This window comes from Poecilia reticulata, chromosome 9 (genome assembly GCF_904066995.2).
Source record: "Poecilia reticulata chromosome 9, P_reticulata-male-v2, whole genome shotgun sequence".
Taxonomy (NCBI): domain Eukaryota; kingdom Metazoa; phylum Chordata; class Actinopteri; order Cyprinodontiformes; family Poeciliidae; genus Poecilia; species Poecilia reticulata.
In genome coordinates this window covers 7501058-7520274 of record NC_088838.1, presented here as the reverse complement: position 1 = coordinate 7520274, position 19217 = coordinate 7501058, and the positions used below count along the sequence as shown (strand labels likewise).

Sequence of the window (19217 nt, the reverse complement as noted above, 5' to 3'; positions counted from 1 at the left end):
TCAGTCTGCTCTCATTCTGTGTGTGTGCAATATTCTTGATCTGAATGTTTCATCTGAATTGTTGTGTTTAGCCGTATATTGTATGTATGGAAGAAATAAAAACAGCATAGTGTTTTTTTTCCCTAATCATTATGCTACCATTTGTCATTAAATATTTATAGTAGGAGCAGAGGTGATTTCACACTGCTTGTACGTCACAGAAGAAAACTGGATTTTACTAGTAATTCAAAACAAAACTGAATTGATTTAGTTTTAACTGCCCTCAGCATTTAATATTAGAGATAAATGCAGCATGCATCGCTGGCATTTCTGGAGCTTTTTTAGGGTATACTTAGAATGTTGCCATTACCTTTAGTTAGAGATTTCAAAATGGGTGTTGTTATTTTCTTATTCAGCATATTTCATAACATACAGATGTTGAAAGCTCAAAAGAAAACGAAAAAAGCAGCTGTATTCTGTTCTGTCTTGTTAGCAGTGAAATCTTTCTTAGCCAAAATAAACCACAGACATGGCATAACACCTTGTGCATGAAAGTTTCCCATTACGTTCCTCGCGTCTCTTTCCTATTGTCGTCACCTCACTGATCCTGAAGATCGCTAACTTTGAGTCTTCTTTCCTTAGTTACAGCATCCACACTGAAGATTGTTGTTGATCTCATAAGCTGTTAGAACAGTGGGATGTGCTCACATCAGAACAAGCTGAAAGTCGACCAATGCTGGTCACCATTTGGTTACCCAGTGCAAATCTCTTAAAGTACTGGTAAATTGCATCACAGTAGCTTGGACACTGCTTTAGGAAAATTAATGTTTTCATAGTGAGAATGAAAGTATCAAAAGTTGCTGCACCTGGTGTTTTGTTGCTAATATGGTGAATTAGAAAATGCCACAGTATTATTCGTTTGATGCAAAGAGCTTTAAATCTGCATCACTGTCTGACATATGCATCTTCCCCTATCTCCAGGTGACTAAGATGGTGAAGACGGTGACCACCAGAACAGTTCGGCAGGTCCCCCTGGGCCCAGACGGCCTCCCTCTGCCTGAAGGCTCATCCCCTCTGAGCAGCTACACCGATTCCATCGACCGACGATACATGAAGAACGGAGGCGAACGCTTCATCACACCCCAAGCAACCTCTACCCTGACCCGCGCCTACAACAACTCCTACAACGACTCGTACGTGGAGACACCAGAGAGCCAGTACATCCGTCACTATGGCCTCCACGAAGGCTACGCGGATTTGACGGACAACTACGGTAGCCTGTCGCGTGGCGTCAACTTCCGGCCGCCACGCTACCCGTACATGCCCAACAGCTACCGTCCAGAGAACAGCTACACTCTGCCAATTAGAAAGGACGACTACGGCCATGTGGCGCAGCCCCAGGTGCCCATGGGCAGCAGCACAGTGGATCTGAACCGCTCGCAACCTGAGCGATTCCAACCCGAGCCTTATGGTTTGGAGGACGACCGTCGCAGCTTGGGGCCCGAAGAAGAGGAGCCGTACGAGCTGGAACCCGACTACTCCACTGCCAGCCGCCGGACTCTGCCCGGGACGAACCGGGGCCGCACTCACAGGGAACCTCTCCGCGATGTGCACAGGGTCAGGTAAGAAGGAACTGCTAACCATTACACCGCGTACCAAAGTTTGTTTTTTGCAACAAAAAGCGAACTCTTGTTAAATGCTTGTCTCATTGCCTTGTTCTTGAATCGGAAAGACTGCTACAAAAATTGCTAAGAAAAGAAGCTTGGTAAAAACAAATTACCTTGGATTGGCTTTTTCCTGTAACAGTCAACACGTGTTTGTGTCAGAGGTTAAGAGGCAGGAATGACTTGAGATGTGACAAGACAGGAGGAGGATGGAAGGAGATAGGGGAGTGTGTCGGGATTTCAAACAAACTTTCAGGACAGAAGCACAACTCCTCGCCTTATGGGACAGGAAAAGACCTGTCGGCCACTAACAATAAACCCTAAAAACCAACTGTTGTCTGCTAATAGCTCTCAGTCAGTCTGTTGTCAACCATAAGAGAGCCTGGGGAAAAACGTCCAGACTGAAGTAAATTGGACCATGGGATTGAAGCTGAGTCAGTGTGTTAGACTTTTTTTTTTTATCACTGATCTGTAACAGATGGATATTTTCAAGCTCTCTGCACTTTTCCACTAATCTGAAAGTTAAATGTTTGGCATCTCGCCAGTTCCAAGAGGGCTGAAGAGCAAGAAAGAGAGCGAGGCTGGAGTGTGCGTGTTTGTTTCAGTCGCCATGAAGGACAGAACGGTGCGCAGGTTTCCAGCTTCTTAATAATTGAGCATACGCACTGGATTCAAAGGCTCCCACATTGATGCAAAAGAGCAGAAGCCTAATCAGAGCCTCTGTCATTACACACTTGTGACTGTCCTCTGTCAAATACACGCGCACACGCACACACACACACACACTCAATAAAATCCCATCTTCAGAAAACAAGTCACTCCTCCAAGAGACGCTTGCTGTGACAGGCAATTTGTAACGTGCCTTACATGTGTCACAACACATCTCTAATAGCCACATGCATAGACACACAGTCGCTCATATGCATTCCCAAACACCAGCATGCATCTAGCTCATTTAAACAACACAATAAAACATACATTTTCTAATCTTATCTTTGCATTTGCTTTATTTCCTTCCCTGGGTACAATTCCTTTTTTTCAGTCTAAGAGCAGCTACTATCAGCTCCCCCCGCAGCACGCAGCCTCTTAAGCTCTGAGGCTGTGATTAGTATTCTTCCAAGAAGGGACCAGCGTCTCCGAAGTGCTGTAATGAATCTTAGATTTAACGCGCTCTAATTACAGCTTATCATTTCATGCAAGCCTTCAATTATGCACAGACAAAAATGGTGATATTTAGTACCAAAGCGGCTTTCTGTGTCGGCGCCATGCGCTTGTTTTGTCGCCACAGCGGACTCCATTGTGCGTCGCCACGCCGATGGTAATGATGATTTGTTGCTGGGGTTCGCTTGGCTTTTAGACTTTAGGGTTAATTCTAACTTTGCTCTGTGGCGCAGTCGGACCAGCGGCGCCCTCTAAACGCTGCCACAAGTAGATTCATGTGTTGCTTGCCGTCCTAATGAGGTAATGGCTACACCAGTCTGTTATTGTGACAACCCATTTAAAACGGAGCATGTCCCACTTTTGCCAGTGAACTAGGAGTGTAGATTGGACTTTCTTATGTTGCTTCAGCCATTCTCAAGCTGGTTTGGGATTGTTCTGCAGAAATCAGAGTGTTGGTGGACAGTGTCAAAGCAGCATTGATATTTTTGCTGGAATACTTTGCATTGCAAATGAGAAAAAGGCTCAGTACTCAGTAAGCTATCAGTGATGTTCTGGCTTGATCTGTGTGCCATTCAGCATGCCCATAATGGAGCATTTATGATCCTTGCCTCATTTACTTTTATATTTAACATCTGCTGGTAATGGTAAACCGGAATGTTTTTATGACCTTAACTCTTCTCTAAGGTAGAGACATGGTGGCATTAAGCGACGTCTCTGTCAAACTAAAAATCATGTATTTATCAAGCCCTTCTTTAGTCAGTATTTTGTAGAGACACTTTTTTTTTGCTCTGTCTTTTTTGGTTAATTCTTCTGTTGAAAGTTTAATCTTCACCTGAATCTCAACACTTTTGCAGGTTTTCCTCCAGAACTACCTTTTATTTAGCTCCGTCTATCGTTCTGTCAGCTCAGACGAGCTGAAGAAAAGCATGATGTCATTTGGAAGATGCTTTGTTCCGGGTCATGTACAGTTTTAATTATCAACACATGTAGTGTATTAATGAGGAAAGCTTTGGGTTTGAAAAGTATGCCTTCTGTGACATCAATACATAGCAACTTTATCTATACTGAGCCACTGGAGGGCAGCGCCTCCAGTGGCTGCAGCCTTAGGTACCTGTCTACTCATGACTTATGTTTGTTTTTTTTCTTTTGGACGGACTTTACTGAAATGGAGGACCAATAAAGGTATTCTTATTAAATTACTCACAAGTGGACTCTACTTACCAATTAGGTGACCTCTGAAGCAATGACTTATTAAATGTATTATCTCTTTGTTATCATGTCATTAATTATTTTTGGATATGAGAATAAAAAGGAGTAAATGAGGGGTGCACCGATCTTTGAAAAGTCTGACCTGCTGATTCCAGTTTTGGCCAATACTGATGATTTTCAGACCCTTGGTGAGGTAAACTAGATCGGTGGACAAGATTGGATGCTCTACTTTGTGTTGGTTGATAACCACAATAAACATAATAAATGCATGAAGGCGGTGGTGAAAATCTGACAAAATAACATTTTCTTTTATTGTATTTAGCCTGTAATAATAATGACATAAGCACTAAGTGGCAGGAGAGCATCTCTATTCCCTTTATGTCTGGACAAGCGGTGCATCCGCTACATTCCAACTCTAACACAGCCTTTATGACACAGAGTTTGTGTCTATGAGGACCTCTCTGTGAGTGTGGGTGTCTTCATGCCAGTGTGATTAATAGCCGCTTTGGAGCTGTGACAAACCACAGGGGCGTCTTAAAGCCGATCTCTAATGGATCATCTCTCCTTGGGCAATCCACTCCATTCCAACCTGCCCACCTGTATCCAGAAGTCACACAAACACACACACACACTTGGAAATGAACACATGCACCCATGACCATAGCTGCTCATCACTTAATTGAGAGGGGTCGGTGTGTTTTAATCTAATCCACTGATGTTTATATACCGAGTGGCCCATTAAAGAGATGTGACCCTGGCCAATTGATCCACCTCCTTTCTGCTCACATCCAGTGTCTTGAAAAAATATTTGTACTCCTAAATCTCTTTCACGTTTTGTGATGTTACAGCCACTTTATTGCATTTTATTGAGGTTCTGTGGGACAGGCCAACTCAAAGTAGTATATAACTGTGAAGAGAAAGGGAAGTTAGAAAAACGTGGCATGGATGTGCATTCGGACCCTTTTTCCTTCCAAGCCTCCTGAAACCAAAAGTTTACATACATCGAATAAAAACACACATTCTTCTTCACTGTCTGAAGTCGGAATCACCAAAATTATTTTCTTCTGCTAATTCCGACTATAATGACAAAAACAATATGTCAGAGATTTATTTATTATTGTCCCCAAACATTAATAAACTTGGTAGCATTACCTAAAATTCTCTGTCTTGGGTCAAATGTTTTGTGTTTCCTTCCGCCAGCTTCTCTGAGTAGTTTGTTGGCCTTCTGATCCATTCCTCCCAACAGAAAGGAGGAAGATTTGCCCACATATTCTCAATAGGACTGATATCTGGGCTTTATGATGACCACACCAAAACATCGACTTTGTTGTCCTTAAGCCACTTTGTAACTACTTTGGCTGTAAGTACATTTAGAAGACCAAAGCTTTAACTTCTTGGATTATGTTTTTAGATGTTTCTTCAATATGTCAACATAACATTCTTTGCCAGCCCTTATGCTTCACAGTTGGTGTTTGAAGGCTTACCAGCATCCTACTTTTTCCTCCAAATGTTACGATGGTCAATATGGCCAAACAATTCCACTTTAGTTTTGTCAGACAACAGGACACATCTCTAAAAATGAAAGTCTTTGTCCCTGTGTGGATTTTCAAATCACAATCTGGCTTTTTCTTCTTCTTCTTTTTTTTTTTTTTTTTAGTAATGGCTTCCTCCTCACTGAGTGGCCTTTCAGCCCATATTGGCACAGGACACGCCTTATGGTGGCTAGTGACACTGTCTTACCAGCCTCAGGCAGCATCTTCACAAGGTCTTTAGCTTTTATTCACGGGTCCATCTGCACATTTTGAACCAAAGTTCACTCAACTCTTGGACAGAGTTGGACATTCCCATCCTGTCTACACTGTCACCCCAACTTTCAAACCCAGGTTTAACCTCCCTCCTGAGTCCCAGACCCTTTTTCAAGGTTTTCTTTATATTAAAGTTTAAATCTCATTCTATATGTTTGAGGTTTCTCACAAGCCTTTCCTCTAAATTATAAATGAAACACTGAGACTTCACTTTGATGTTGGGGAAAATCTAATCTAAAAACCAAGAGGTTTTTTTCTTCTTCTTCTTTCTCATGTTTTCTCTTGCAAACTCATCTCCACAATATCATTCACAGCTCAGAATGACCAATATATTCCCCAAGGAGTATCGTTGAAAAGCTCATAAATGTAGTAGAAAGGGGTGTGAGTGTGTGTGTGTATAGACATGAGGTGCACACATCTTCAGAGTGTGTAATTCTTTTCAGTTTACCTCCTTTGATGGATCTGCAGAAGAGCAGGGTCACGTACGGCTCGAGACGATGAAAGTCGCCGAGAAAACATAAAGAACTGTGAAAGAGTACAGCGAGGATGTGCAACTGTCTCTTTCATCCAGACTCAAAATGAATGCGGCCACGCAGACCCCCTAAATAAACGTCCGGATGCTCCCAAACAGGACGGACGTTAAGCAGCTCGATTAACACAAGGAGGGTGATCTGCCGTAATCAGGCAGAGTGTATTGGCTGCAGAGGGGCCCTTTCACGTCCCCTGAATACAGCCATCCGGGTTCGCACAATGCCGCCAATATAAATGCAAATCCTGACATTCCCGTCACTCAGCCTGCTTTACCAAAAGCCCTGCCGCATCGGTCCCGGATCTAAATGAGCCGCGATCTGCACTACTGTACACATTATCTGTGTGCCGATGTGTCTGCGTGACAAAGCCCGTATAAAAAAAAAATAAGTGTGGGGCATAATGAGAGAGAAAGCCGGAGAGAAATAGAGATACAAAAGTGACAGCAGTGGTGGTTTATGTATGCAGGTCTGCTTCATGGCGATGAGTCTGAGATTGTGAACTACGCTCTTCCTTTGGCGGGTTATGCCTGCCTCTCTTTGCCTTGTCAGGTCCAATATTCTGCTGCACAAAAAAAAAAAAAATCTGGGTGATGGCTTGGGTGGCGAGTGTACGCATGGGTGCCTTTAGTAACCACCAGCGCCTGTACGCACACATGCAATTTTCTCGTGTTTTTTGCATGCAGTCTATCATGTCACTCAGATTTTTTTGCCAAACCTCAGAGCACCGGTCTCTCTCCAGATTATGTTCTGTAATCAGAATCTTGATTTGCCCCTCCTTCTACGCTGCAGGGGCAAGCTTGTTCAACAAGAAAAAAAAAAAAAACTTCCCAAAGTTAGCATTCGGAATGCCAGCTCTATTTAAATTAAAGCTAGCTTTGTTTTCTTCAAAGTTTGTAGTTATTCATATAAGTGGAAGTGGATGAAGCATTTGGACAAATGTTGTTGTCCACAACCCCCAAAGCTATTCTGTCTCTGTAACTTTTGGATCCAACTCCAGTACCTTGCAAAATGTTTCATATTTCTGGAACTCATTCACATCTTGACATGTTCACAACCCTACCAACCAAGATATGTTTAAGAGATTTTATAAGATAGACTAAGACAAAGCAGCTTTCACATAAAAAAAAAAACTAAACTGCAGAATAAACTGAAAACATGGCATGAATTTACCTTCAGGTTCTTTTACTCCTAATACTCCTAAACATAATCTAGCTTCAACAATGGCCTTTAAAGGTTACTTAATTAAAAGAGTCCCTCTGTGTTTCTCAGCGTAGGTACAGATGTTCTGTGACGATCCCAGAGGTTTTTCAGAGAAAATTAGCGAACAGATAATCATCAAGACAAAGAAACACAGGAGACCAAGTAGTGGGAAAAATTAAAGCAGTGATATGTTATAAAATAATATCCCAAGCATTAAGCATCTCACAGAGCTCTGGGAATCTGAAAAGGGACGAGTATGGCACAACAACATATCTACTGAAACTGGCAATCTAGGTGAGGTGAACATGAAGCAGGATGTAACCAAAACATCCACGGTGACTCATGAGGAGCCACAGAGATCCGCAGCTTTTGTGCGAGCATCTATTGATGCAATAAATTAATTGCATGATAAATTAAAAGGAGCACAATGATTTCCACTTACATCATGTACTGTTTTTTTTTCTTTCTCTCTTTCTACCAAAGACTGGATGACAAAAGTCTTCAGTCTGGTGCTTTTGTCTCAGCTAGTTATTTTTTTGAAGGACAATTTTGTTTACATGGACTTTATAGTTCATTTATTTATTCTTTCTGTTGTTTTGTTTATCTGTTTTGGAAATTTAACATGTCCAGTATTAAGTGATGATTAGAACTTAAAGTTATTGATCTTTGAGAACGTGTTCTTGCATTATTACGTAGGTCTATGTTGTAGTGGGACATGCCTTTAAAATGCAATCGGAGCTACAATAAAACAGTTCAGATTAAACATATCAAAGTATATTGACATGTTAGAATGGCCTAGTCAAAGTCCAGAGCTACATCTAGACAAGAGTCTGCCACAGGAGTTAAAAACTAATCTTTACATGTTCTCGTCCATCAGTTTGGTTGAACTTTGGCTATTTTGTCGTGAAGAATGATCCGAAATGTAAGTTTTTTTATTTAAAAGTTTTATCGGCTCTCATGGCCTTTATTTGATAGTTAATTGACAGGAAAGTTGGTAATGAGAGATGGGGAAAGACATGCAGCAAAGGTCGCCAGACCAGAAATTGAACCTACGACGGCTGCGTCGCGGACTAAGGCCTCCATACATGGGTTGTGCTTAACCCCTGCGCCGCCCCAGCACACCCAGAAATTTAAATGTATAGAAGCTGATCGAGACGGTGAAACTGGAACAAAAGGTGGTTTGGAGTTGTAGCTGTAAAACGTTTTCAAAAATGTCAACATGTCACCAACGTTGGATTTGAAACGTTGATGCCGCAATGTTTTTGCAAGGCACTGTATCTCTTTATCATCCAGCAGAAAAGGGATTTAGGATTTTTGACACATTGTTCAGGAAGGAGTTCATCTCTTATTGATTTCTATGGCAGAGAGATGCACAAACTACAGTAAATGCCACAAAATCCAATATGTTACTGCGTGGCTTTTTGAAAGAGGGATACACGAGAGTCGAGGCAAGATGGCATATTGATCCCCTTCCAGTTTTCACTGAATGCCACAGAGAAAGCTGTAAAACGACATAATTAGCATAAAGCTCATTAAACGTGGAGCGCCATGTGAAAATTCTCGTCGGCAACCGACTTTGGACACCACCAACCACCATGAAAGATGGTGAGAGGAGACCATCTGGATTATGTAATGAGGGTAAACAAGTCTCAGTCTGGGGGATGGGTGGTGGGGAGGGATGCTAAATGTTGCATGGAGCTACACAACACTACAGTTTTGCTCCTAATGACAGAGCACTGCTTGTTTTTTCTTCTTCTGCCTTTTTGAGAGAAAAACAAAACATTTAAAACATTCCCTAACTTTGTATGTGATGTCAGAAGTGGGAAGCCTTCTGAAGAGTTTTAAGAAAAAGCCGACAAACACTCCTGTCGCTGGATTCAAACAATTACAGTCACCCATGTTCCTATGAAGAATGTATGACAGTGTCTTTGGAGTGGAAGACCGTAGAGAACAGACTCCAAGGGACTTTGGAAATGTCGGCTCAGTGAAGGAACCCCCCACCCCCTTCACTCGGTGGACCACTTTGCTCCTTAATTCTGTCACCAGAAAAGCAGTTAGAGCTCAGTACTGTTTAAGTCCCCAACACTAATAGGAGAACTGCTAATGAGGGTAATGCTAGCAGAGAAATCCCAGAGTGTTGGTCATTAACATTTCAGTGACTGCATGCTAGTGTTTGGAGCTGTGAGCAAAGGGAGCCCTGCAGGCACTGTAGGGGCTCCTAGTCCTCCCTGGGGGAACTGCTTGGCTCTTTTCTCTGCCCCTGGAGGAAGAGATATCAAATCCTTTTTTCTGGGTTCCTTTAAAAAAAAAAAAAAAGAAAAGACTTCACAGGTCTTTCCCTCAAAGCTTTTTCTTTTTTTGTTGTTGCTCTGTCTCTGTTGGTTTGCAATCGTTTCCTGTCTCCTAGTCGCTTTCTCTTCAACCCGATGTTTGTTGAAGTCTGACATGTTTGTTACGCCTGCTGACAGGGAGTAGGGAGCAGAATGCTGCAAATCATTTCGCTTATTGCAAAGGGCTGCCATCAGAGCCCCGCTGACAAACCTGATGAGAACAGATCCAAACATCGGATCACCTTGTCCTCTCCTCTACCTTTTCCCCTCATTAGTCAGTGAGTCTCACCTCCGTTGGCTTTTCTTCTAGCCTGTCCCCTGGCTGTCTGATTCTTCTCAGACAAATTCAAGTCGCCCTCCATTTACCTCTTCCATCTAACATGTCTTGACTGTCCTCCCTTCTGTTATCTTGCAGAGGGTACCCAGATGACCCCATTGAGGCAGAGCTGATTGATGAGCGCCACCCTTACATCCACGGTATGTATTCAGCACCACTTGCTCAGCCCGAGAGAGGCAGCATGGCCAGTCTGGACCGAATGGCTGGCCGGCGTTCACCTTCCATCGACAGCATTCGCAAGGACCCCCGCTGGCGGGACCCCGATCTCCCCGAGGTCATCGCCATGCTTGGTCACCCCATCGACCCGGTGAAGTCCAACGCCGCCGCCTACCTGCAGCACCTTTGCTACGAGAATGACAAAATTAAGAAGGATGTGCGCCAGCTGAAGGGGATTCCCGTTCTGGTCAGCCTTTTGGATCACCCCAAATCTGAAGTGCACCGCAAAGCCTGCGGCGCACTTCGGAACATCTCCTACGGCAAGGACAATGAAAACAAGGTGGCCATCAAGAACTGTGATGGCATTCCGGCCCTCATTCGTCTGCTGAGGAAGACCAACGACATGGAGGTCCGAGAACTCATTACTGGTAAGAGGAACATTTCCCATAAAAATGAAACTTTTCGAGCTTTACATTGTGCTATAATGTTATTTTTTCATCAAGACATACCTGGAGTTCGATTCATTTATGCATGTTTGAGAAATCCTTTAATCTCCATGGCAACCATTCAGTTGTACAAAACACCTGGGCTGCCCTAGCGCCTGCAACTCCAGCTCTCAGCTCCTTCAGACTAGCCAGCAGCAATTAGCAAACACCTGGTGCAAGTGCACATTTGTGTCATCACTGTTACAAACTGCTTCTCAGTGCAACACCTGTAAAAATATTGTTCAAGGGTTAATAGAGGAACGATGTAGGAAGCACTAGTTTTTAAAGAGACAGAGGCTCAGTTAAAGGCGTTAAATTATGATGTACAATTGCTTTCAAGTCATAACAAGCATTTTCATAAGTTAAGGTAACAGTTATCTGATTGTGCTATAAAAAGGCACTATGTGCCAGGAAAATACAAACTGCTTCTTTAAATAATTAACATCTGCTTATTGCTGAAGATAGAGTAAAGTCTTCAGTCTTGTTTTTGGTTTTTAAATAACTTATTTTCAGAGGGGGAGGAAATTGCTACAGTCATATTTTATCCATCAAAAATCTGTGTCTGTCACAAATTTCCTCCAACTTCTTTGCGATTATAATTCAATTTGACAGCATAAACGCTGTAGCATGATCATCAGTTTACGGAGAACAGGGGGTTTTATTCCCCACCGGATCCGTCTTCGCTCTTCTCTCCTCTCACAGGCGTTCAGAATTGTGTGTCTGGCAAATCTCTCTCCAGTTTGCTACAGCTGCACATTACCATGCCATTTGAAGCTCACATAGTCGTTACAAAGTGAAATTGCTGCAACAGAACCAATAGGCTAAAAATCATAACTTTTAATTGCACGTTAAAGACTCTCTCTTTTGCTCTCGGTTTCTTGGCGAGAACTCGGTTGACTCTGCTCCAGCGGCAGGAGTTACTGCTGGGCCCTTTTTTCAGAGTCCAAAGTGAAAACAAAAAGGGTCCAGGTCTAATAGTCGAAAGAGGTCTTAATAAATTTGGAAAAGAGAAACCCCACGATTAATCAGTGTGTAGTCGCCTGGCACTGAAATTACATATTTTCCTTCCTGTCTACTCTTTGAAGCCTTACATCTACGCAGTAGTTCTTTAGTTTGGCAGTCCTGTCTATTTCTCTCCAGTAGGCTGCCATATCTTTTATATTCTGCACCGCACTGTGCTCCTAGTTATTGATACAAATTTGTTACGTTACAGGAATACAGCAATGTTGACATCTATATATCTGCTTGGACCTTTTACTTTCTGTGATTGGTTTGTGTTGCAGGCGAGATTGATATTTTCTTTCCTTCTCTCTTTCGCACTAAGCTATGTGAATCAAAGTTTGTCGCTAGGAAGAGATGGTGTGCGTATATAGCCCTGCAGAGCTGCAAATGACTCTTTCTTCTAATCATGGAGCCGACACATTTCTGTAAATGACCTGAGCTGCACCGTTACGAGGAAGCTCAGAGTTTTGGAAGCAGATTTGATCACAGAAACTCCAAGATGCTCCAACTGAGCTGGTGTGTGTAAACAAATAAGGTGACATTTAATTACTTTAGCCACAGTGTTCTGTACTGTAAGCAGAAAGACAGACTGGAAGCTAGAAGATCTCCCGTCAGGAAAAAACAAAGTCACACAAGTATTGATCCCTGTAGAAAAGTCTGTAATCTGCATCAGATAACCGAAGACGTTTTAATTCTTCTTGGAGAAGCTATTGAATCAGAAGTGATGCTCCGGTGGAAATCATCTGGGAAATACGTGTGCGTGTGCGTGCGCGTGTGCGTGCGTGCGCGTGCATGTGTGTGTGTGTGTGTGCGTGTGTGTGTTCAGTTTATTCCAGCTGATTTAACCTGACACGCTCACACACTGTGGCATCTGAGAAGAGATTTTTCTTTTCTTTTTTTTTTTTTCCCGGTGCACTTGTGTGAAAAATGAGACACTTTAAAGTGAGATACCCAGACCTTGTGAAGTAGGTGCCAAGTGAAAACACTGAGTGCATGCTGAAATTTAAGGAGGAGGGGAATGGATTTGCTTTTTATGCTCTTTAGGGGGAGGAACGTCGTCGTCACGTTAAGTTTCCAGCACTGACAACAGCTCTGGCTCGGCGTTATAATACGAATATCTGTGCGACTGTCACCCCAAACTACAAACATACAGGCTATTATTTACGCTGACGCCAGTCTTTATAATCCCAGCGCTTTACGAACCGTTGTGGGCATGCATGCCTAAGTGTTTGCATAAGTGAGTCTCCTTTGTTTTGACAGAGATGTAGCAGTGAGCGATGGCGGTGCTGTTGCAGAAATGATTGCCTTTACAGCACCGTGTTGCTCCCTATTGAAGCTAAAAATAACCCTTCACCACAAGACAAGGAGGACGGAAGGGAAGGAGGCTTTTCTCCCCCTCTCTTACTCATTATTCAGCCCTCCCACGCTCAGTCTCTGTTTTTTTTTTCCTTTCCCTCTCCTTCATTCATTATCTACAGACGGTGATTTTCGTTCTCTTGCTGGTTTACTCTTTATCCTGCTTTAGGTGGCCATTGCCCCGCAGGAAACCAGCTCCTCACAATGTAGTTTCAGCTTGCGTCCCCAGCCACTTGTCTGGAATTGGCTGTGCTTTTCTGCAATTAAATATAATTCAAGGTTTTGTTTTAGTTTTTTTTTTGTTGTTTTTTTTGTTGTTTTTTTTAACTACAGGGCTCCTTTTCTTAGTTCATATGTTTAAGGGTTTTGCTGTGGAAGTATGTGCAACCCTGTGCAAAAACCGCTCAGAGAGCTCTGTTTTCTCCTAGTGGAAATGGGTGACGTGGAAGGAACCTAGTGGTTTCATTTTCCAACACACACGTCCACACACGCACACACACATGCATGCACACACGAGACATTCAGACAAGTCATTTATATTTTTAGAACGTTTTACTTTTCAGAGTAATTCTGTTTTCCTGTTTCAGCAGCCTCTGGGCTGTTTGTGGCCTCAAGCAAATTCCTTTGTGAAAAGTGAGATCATGAGGCAGATTGGTGCTGCATTTTCCACAGATTTTATTCCTCATATGAGGCTACAAACAAGAAAATGTGACATGAGAAATCAATAACTGAAGATAGAGGACGTCTGAGTTGGACCTGATAGCCATCTTCAGGTTGTTCAACTTCAACTTATCTTAAACTAAATGAATGAAAATAATAACGAATTGAATTGAATTTTCAGCTATTCTTTAAATTAAAGTAGAAAAAGACAATTGCAATCAAATAACGATTCAGCTTCCTCTTGTTCATCACCTTGTTGCTAACTTGATACGCCTTTATTAGAATTGTGATGAACACTAAAACTCTTTCACAGTAATAAGTTTGTCAAATTGTCCCAGGAGAGCTAATTAAGACATTCTTTAGTGAAGCCGCATCCAATTCCTGTGGTTTTGATTATTTGATTATTTCCTGGATGACTTTTTTTTTTTTATAAATATATAACATTGAATGCGTGTTTATTCTTACTCACACTGTTTTTGTGTGAAACTTCCAAATCAACTTTAGAGCAATATCTAAAACCTTGTGAGCATGGTGGCAGAATCTGCTAAGAGTCTCGTTATCTGTAGAGAAAATAACCCTGAACCAACATGAGCTGAAATGCCACTCAGAAAGGAGGAAGGTTTGACCTAAAAAGCCAGATTATACTTTGAAAATTCACTCAATTATAGATACATTTTAGATTTTTAGATTTTTTATTTTTTGATTTTATTGGAGACTGATGCAATTAAATCCGGAATGCTGGCCATCGTTCCATTTGTTGGAAGAAAGTGGAAATACCACCTCAACCATGAAGTACAGGAGTGGCAGCATCACGCTGTGTGGGTGTTTGGATCCAGGAGGGACTCGTGCACTTCAAAAATAGATTGAATTATAAGAAAATAATACATATTAAAGCATAAACTACTTTGATTAGGCCACTAAACTGGTACAGGGGATCTGATCGAGACGTCACTAGAAGACAGTTTTTGAGGGAGGCAGCGACTGACGTTCCTCGGTGTGATCCATGAGACACACTAGACTTCAGTTTCTGTGTGATCCTTCCAGTCACATTTTAATGACTTTTTTTTATAAATCTCTTTATACACATTTATGCATGAGTGTGTATGGGTCAATAGCGTGAGTCTGCATATTTAGGTCTCCATCTTTGTTCGGTTTTTATGCACTTTGAATCCCCTTTGCTAAACTGCGTCTCCCCGCTCTCATTGCCACTGCGACGTTGATGGATGGCAGGAGGGGTGAAGAGCAGAAGGAGAGGAGGAGAACCGTAATGGGCAGAACTAAGTTAATAGCTCTGCTTGAAGAGCAACATGTCTGCCAGTGGTGCCTGGAAAATTTAATTAGCCCCCGCTACAGCTCCAGTCCCGTTCCCAGTCCCACTCGTCCTTCCAGCCTGTCCAATCAGAGACAAAAAGCCAGGGCGGGACGTAAAAGGGAAAAAACAAGGCAAGAACTGAGACTCTGAAGACAAACGGACTTCCTTTGATGAATTTTGGCCTTTTAATTGGAAATCACAACACCACCGTTTTCATGCTTCCAGTAAGACTTTGTTGTTTTTCAATTAGTTTTGAAAGGAAACCCGTGCGACCCGGTTTGACTGTTTACCCCTGAGAAGTTTCCTAAACAGATAAGCAGCATTAATAAATCAGAAAGGAACAGCACTTCCAGACCTTGAAAGTGGTCTGACTTGGTTATCAAAGTTGCTTGTGAAGTCTTTTAAACTGTAGATCCTGACTATTTTACAAAAAAAAAAAACGTTTATCTAAGATCAGCATTGAGAGGTCAATTACTTCTTTTCTTTTTGGTCACTTTTCCCAAACCCCAGTTGGTGTAATGATTTATGCAATTGCAACACCAGTTTGAACACTTTTATCTATCATTCAGCAGCTCTGAATTTTTCACAAGCAATGCCATCCTCGGCACTCTCTACAGTTTTCATCTTGCGGTGCGTTTAAGGTGAGCTATTAGACACATTTACAAAGTTGTGCGCTTGTACCAGGTGCTTGGTCGGGTGTTTCTGCCCCGGTTCAGCCGTGCCTGGAAGACAGCAGGACTCCCCTCAGGCGTCTGTCTCTCACAATCTGACAGAGGACAGCAAACTGACTAAACCCGGTCCAGAGTCACTGGCCTGAAACAGCGACAGGACGCTGGATGGAGATCGTCACTTCCACGGCGCTCTGTCAACCTGAATAACGCTCTGTCAGTGGGCTGTATGCCTGTCGGACTTGATGGATCGCCGCCACGGCAAAGACATGTCTTTCCCTCCCCTTAGGCTTATGTGATCAGCGTAGAGGTGACTGATTCCAGCGGACTGAGCAGTATTTCAGCCGGAACACTGGAGGTGACAGCCAACCAGCCGGGATGGAAAGAATTGGCGAGGCCGCGTGTCGCTTCATGCGTCCTCTCTGGCAGAAATAGGTTCCCGGTACCTTTTCACTCATCGCTTTCTTTCGTTTCTACAAATTGCCTTATCCGCGTCCGAGCTGTTGAAAGCAACGATTTAAAGATCGACAAATTCAAAAAATCTATCCGATACGTGTAGTTGAAACTGATGCCGTCGTACTGTTGAGACAGGACCACTCTGGCACTGAGTTAATTAAACCATCATGCAGTTAATTTCATGGTAGGGTGGAATATATTAACAAACGGCGAAGATGATGAAGATGTATCTTGCGGATTACTGGCATGCTGTTTATCGCTCATCCGCTGAAAACATGGAGCATGTCGCCGTGGCGGAAATATGGACTAGATATTTTCTGCACAGTTTGTGACCAGGATGATGGTGTAAAAAGATCATCCTGGTGCTGCACTCACTCTGTTTTGACTGCACACTGAATACACTGCCTGTCACAATCTGATGCTAATGACACAACGTAATCAAGCTGTCAGCCTGGCAGGCAGGCGTGAATGTTCTGCTATCTGTCACAATACCAGCTCATATGAATGTTTGATTGTTGTTACATTCTTGCCTGGATTTTTATATTTCCTTTTAATTAGGTAGATACCAGCATAAACTTGTCAAATACCATAGCATAAAATAAGAATAATAAAATAGCAGATACATTTAGTGGGATTTCATGGTGTGACTTGGGATGGCTCCATCTGACGTTTTTTTTTTTTACCTTTAGTGTACATGACACTTTTTCTTGGATATGATGAAATCTAGATTAAAATGTGGGGGTAACTATGCTTTCACTGTGTCTGCCTCAAAACTCTGGTATAATTAACCTCAGCATAGCACAGAATCTTGAAAATGTCTGTTAAAACTAGTCTATTTTTCTAAGCCATAAAATTTCATACAATATGAGACTTTTACCATCATTGTGTGATCAGTTCAATATTATTCTTTTTTTATGGTCATTGTATTCATCTTTCCCTATTTTGTCTATTGGCTGTCGGACTTTTGTGTGACAGAAGCATTAATGTCACCTTTCGTAAGTTCATAAATGGCAAAAATGTCTTCATAAAATTAAATATATTGTATAATAATATATAATGTTTCTACAATTATTTTCGTTTTAAAACCTCACCTATTCCAAATATATGCTGCAACAGACTGAATATTACAATGAATACAGGAAAAGATCACCTGGATTTCAGTTTGGATTGATTCATTATACAAAGGTGTCATTTTAGCTGTTTCACTCTCTTACATGTCCCATTATTATCCTCATAAAATTCAGCTGTCTTATAAGCTTGCATTTTGGGATTATTTAAGATAATAAAAGGACAGACAGACAACACAGTTATGAAGAAGTTTGAGGATTGGAAATGAACACCAGTGAATCATCGGCATAAAGGAACACTTCATGTTCATTTCATCTTTAGATGCCTTGAATGTGTTAACAGCATTAGTGGTTGTTGGGAAGGAGGGAGGAGTAAGTACAAGTTCTTAATTATACCGAATACTTAATTCATCAAATAAAAGTTAGACTCTAAAAGTTGGGCTTACTAATACATGGATCTGCTTGCTTTGAACAGAGCAAGCAAATTGCACCCTGGTATATTATCATAAGGTAAAGCATTAAAGGAGCAGTGGCAATACTTAAATATTAGACTGACATACTTTTGAGAAATGTTAAAATCAACATTTATATGTGACATTGATTTGGAGGTATACTTTTTTTCAACTTGTCATAAAACTTATGGCGGCAGCATACCAAGATGCTGGGGTTTAGCCTTTATCAATTACTTTGATTGACCAGACTGTTGTAATGTCATGAGTTGCTTAAAGCCAAAACAAAAAACAACTTGACCTGGTTGATTTCCCTGACTGTCTTTGGAAAATGGTGCCTCAAGCTTCTTTCTTTGGATATTAGAGAGTTCTGTGAGATCCAAATGGCCAATAAAAAAAAGAATAAGGTTCCTTTATGTCATTAAAGACTTTGAGGAGTTGATCTTCAGACCTTAAGTATTCGTAATAAATCGCTATTGATTGTCTTGACTCAGAATCCTTTGAGTTTATTCTGGCAGAGACAGATACTTTTTTAATACTCATCTGCACCTTTAAAAAGCACAAGCTAAAGTGAGCTCATAACTCAAGCTGTTTGATCTGTATAGCCTCACTATATCATGCACGATAGTTTTTCTGTCATTAAGGAATAAAAGTGATGCACAGACAGCAGTCTAGTGTGGTGCCGGTGTGCCTCACAGCTCTAAGCCTCCATCTGGAATGTTTAAATTAACATTAGAAGCTGAAGTGAAGCTGTCTGGCTCTTTGAGGCAGTTTCTGGACTGGTGCTTACTCAGCCATGTGTACAGCTGCACAGTTAGCAGTTCAGTGTGTCTAGGTAATATAGAAATATAGCATTTGGATCTCCTCCTGTTGGTACATGAAAAAGGACAACGACTATGCCAAGTAGTCAACTGCAGTTGTAGGAGAAAGTTTTGGGATGGGCAGAAATGTAGTTTTTCACACACTTTAATTAGTTTCTATGGTATATTGAGGTATTTTCCTATGAAATCAAGTTTATTTAATAGGTTCTCATTGGGTTTTTTGGGGGGGGGTTTATGTATAGTTTCTTGACCATGATCCAAAAATTTCATATTAATCAGCAAGTAGCTTTTGAGTTGTAGGAACCTGGATTTATTGGGAATTGCCACCCACAGTGTACGCTTCAGACTATTCAGTGATTATTGTGACCAGGCTGGCTAAACTAGACTCTTTGTTGTTCTTGGAGAACCTTTCACAACGTTGTCTATGCTCATTCAATCAGAAAATCCAAAAGAGTGGGAGCAAATATTCTAAATCTTACTTTACGCTTTCTAAATGTCTAGTTCTCTGTTGATGGAAAGAGAGTAAATACACTTTAGCTGGACTAAAAGGCCAACATTATTGTCCTTATC

General features: G+C 41.7%; 1 protein-coding gene across 9 annotated transcripts in view; it reads left to right on the top strand.

The window, feature by feature from the left end:
• Positions 1–19217, top strand: part of arvcfb (ARVCF delta catenin family member b) — a 239483-nt gene that overhangs the window by 159128 nt on the left and 61138 nt on the right. For all 9 annotated transcript variants that reach the window (XM_081610482.1, XM_081610476.1, XM_081610479.1 and 6 more), the window contains 2 exons: positions 961–1601; positions 10294–10799. In XM_081610482.1, the coding sequence (XP_081466608.1) occupies positions 961–1601; positions 10294–10799 (1147 nt within the window). The remainder of the gene's footprint in view (positions 1–960; positions 1602–10293; positions 10800–19217) is intronic.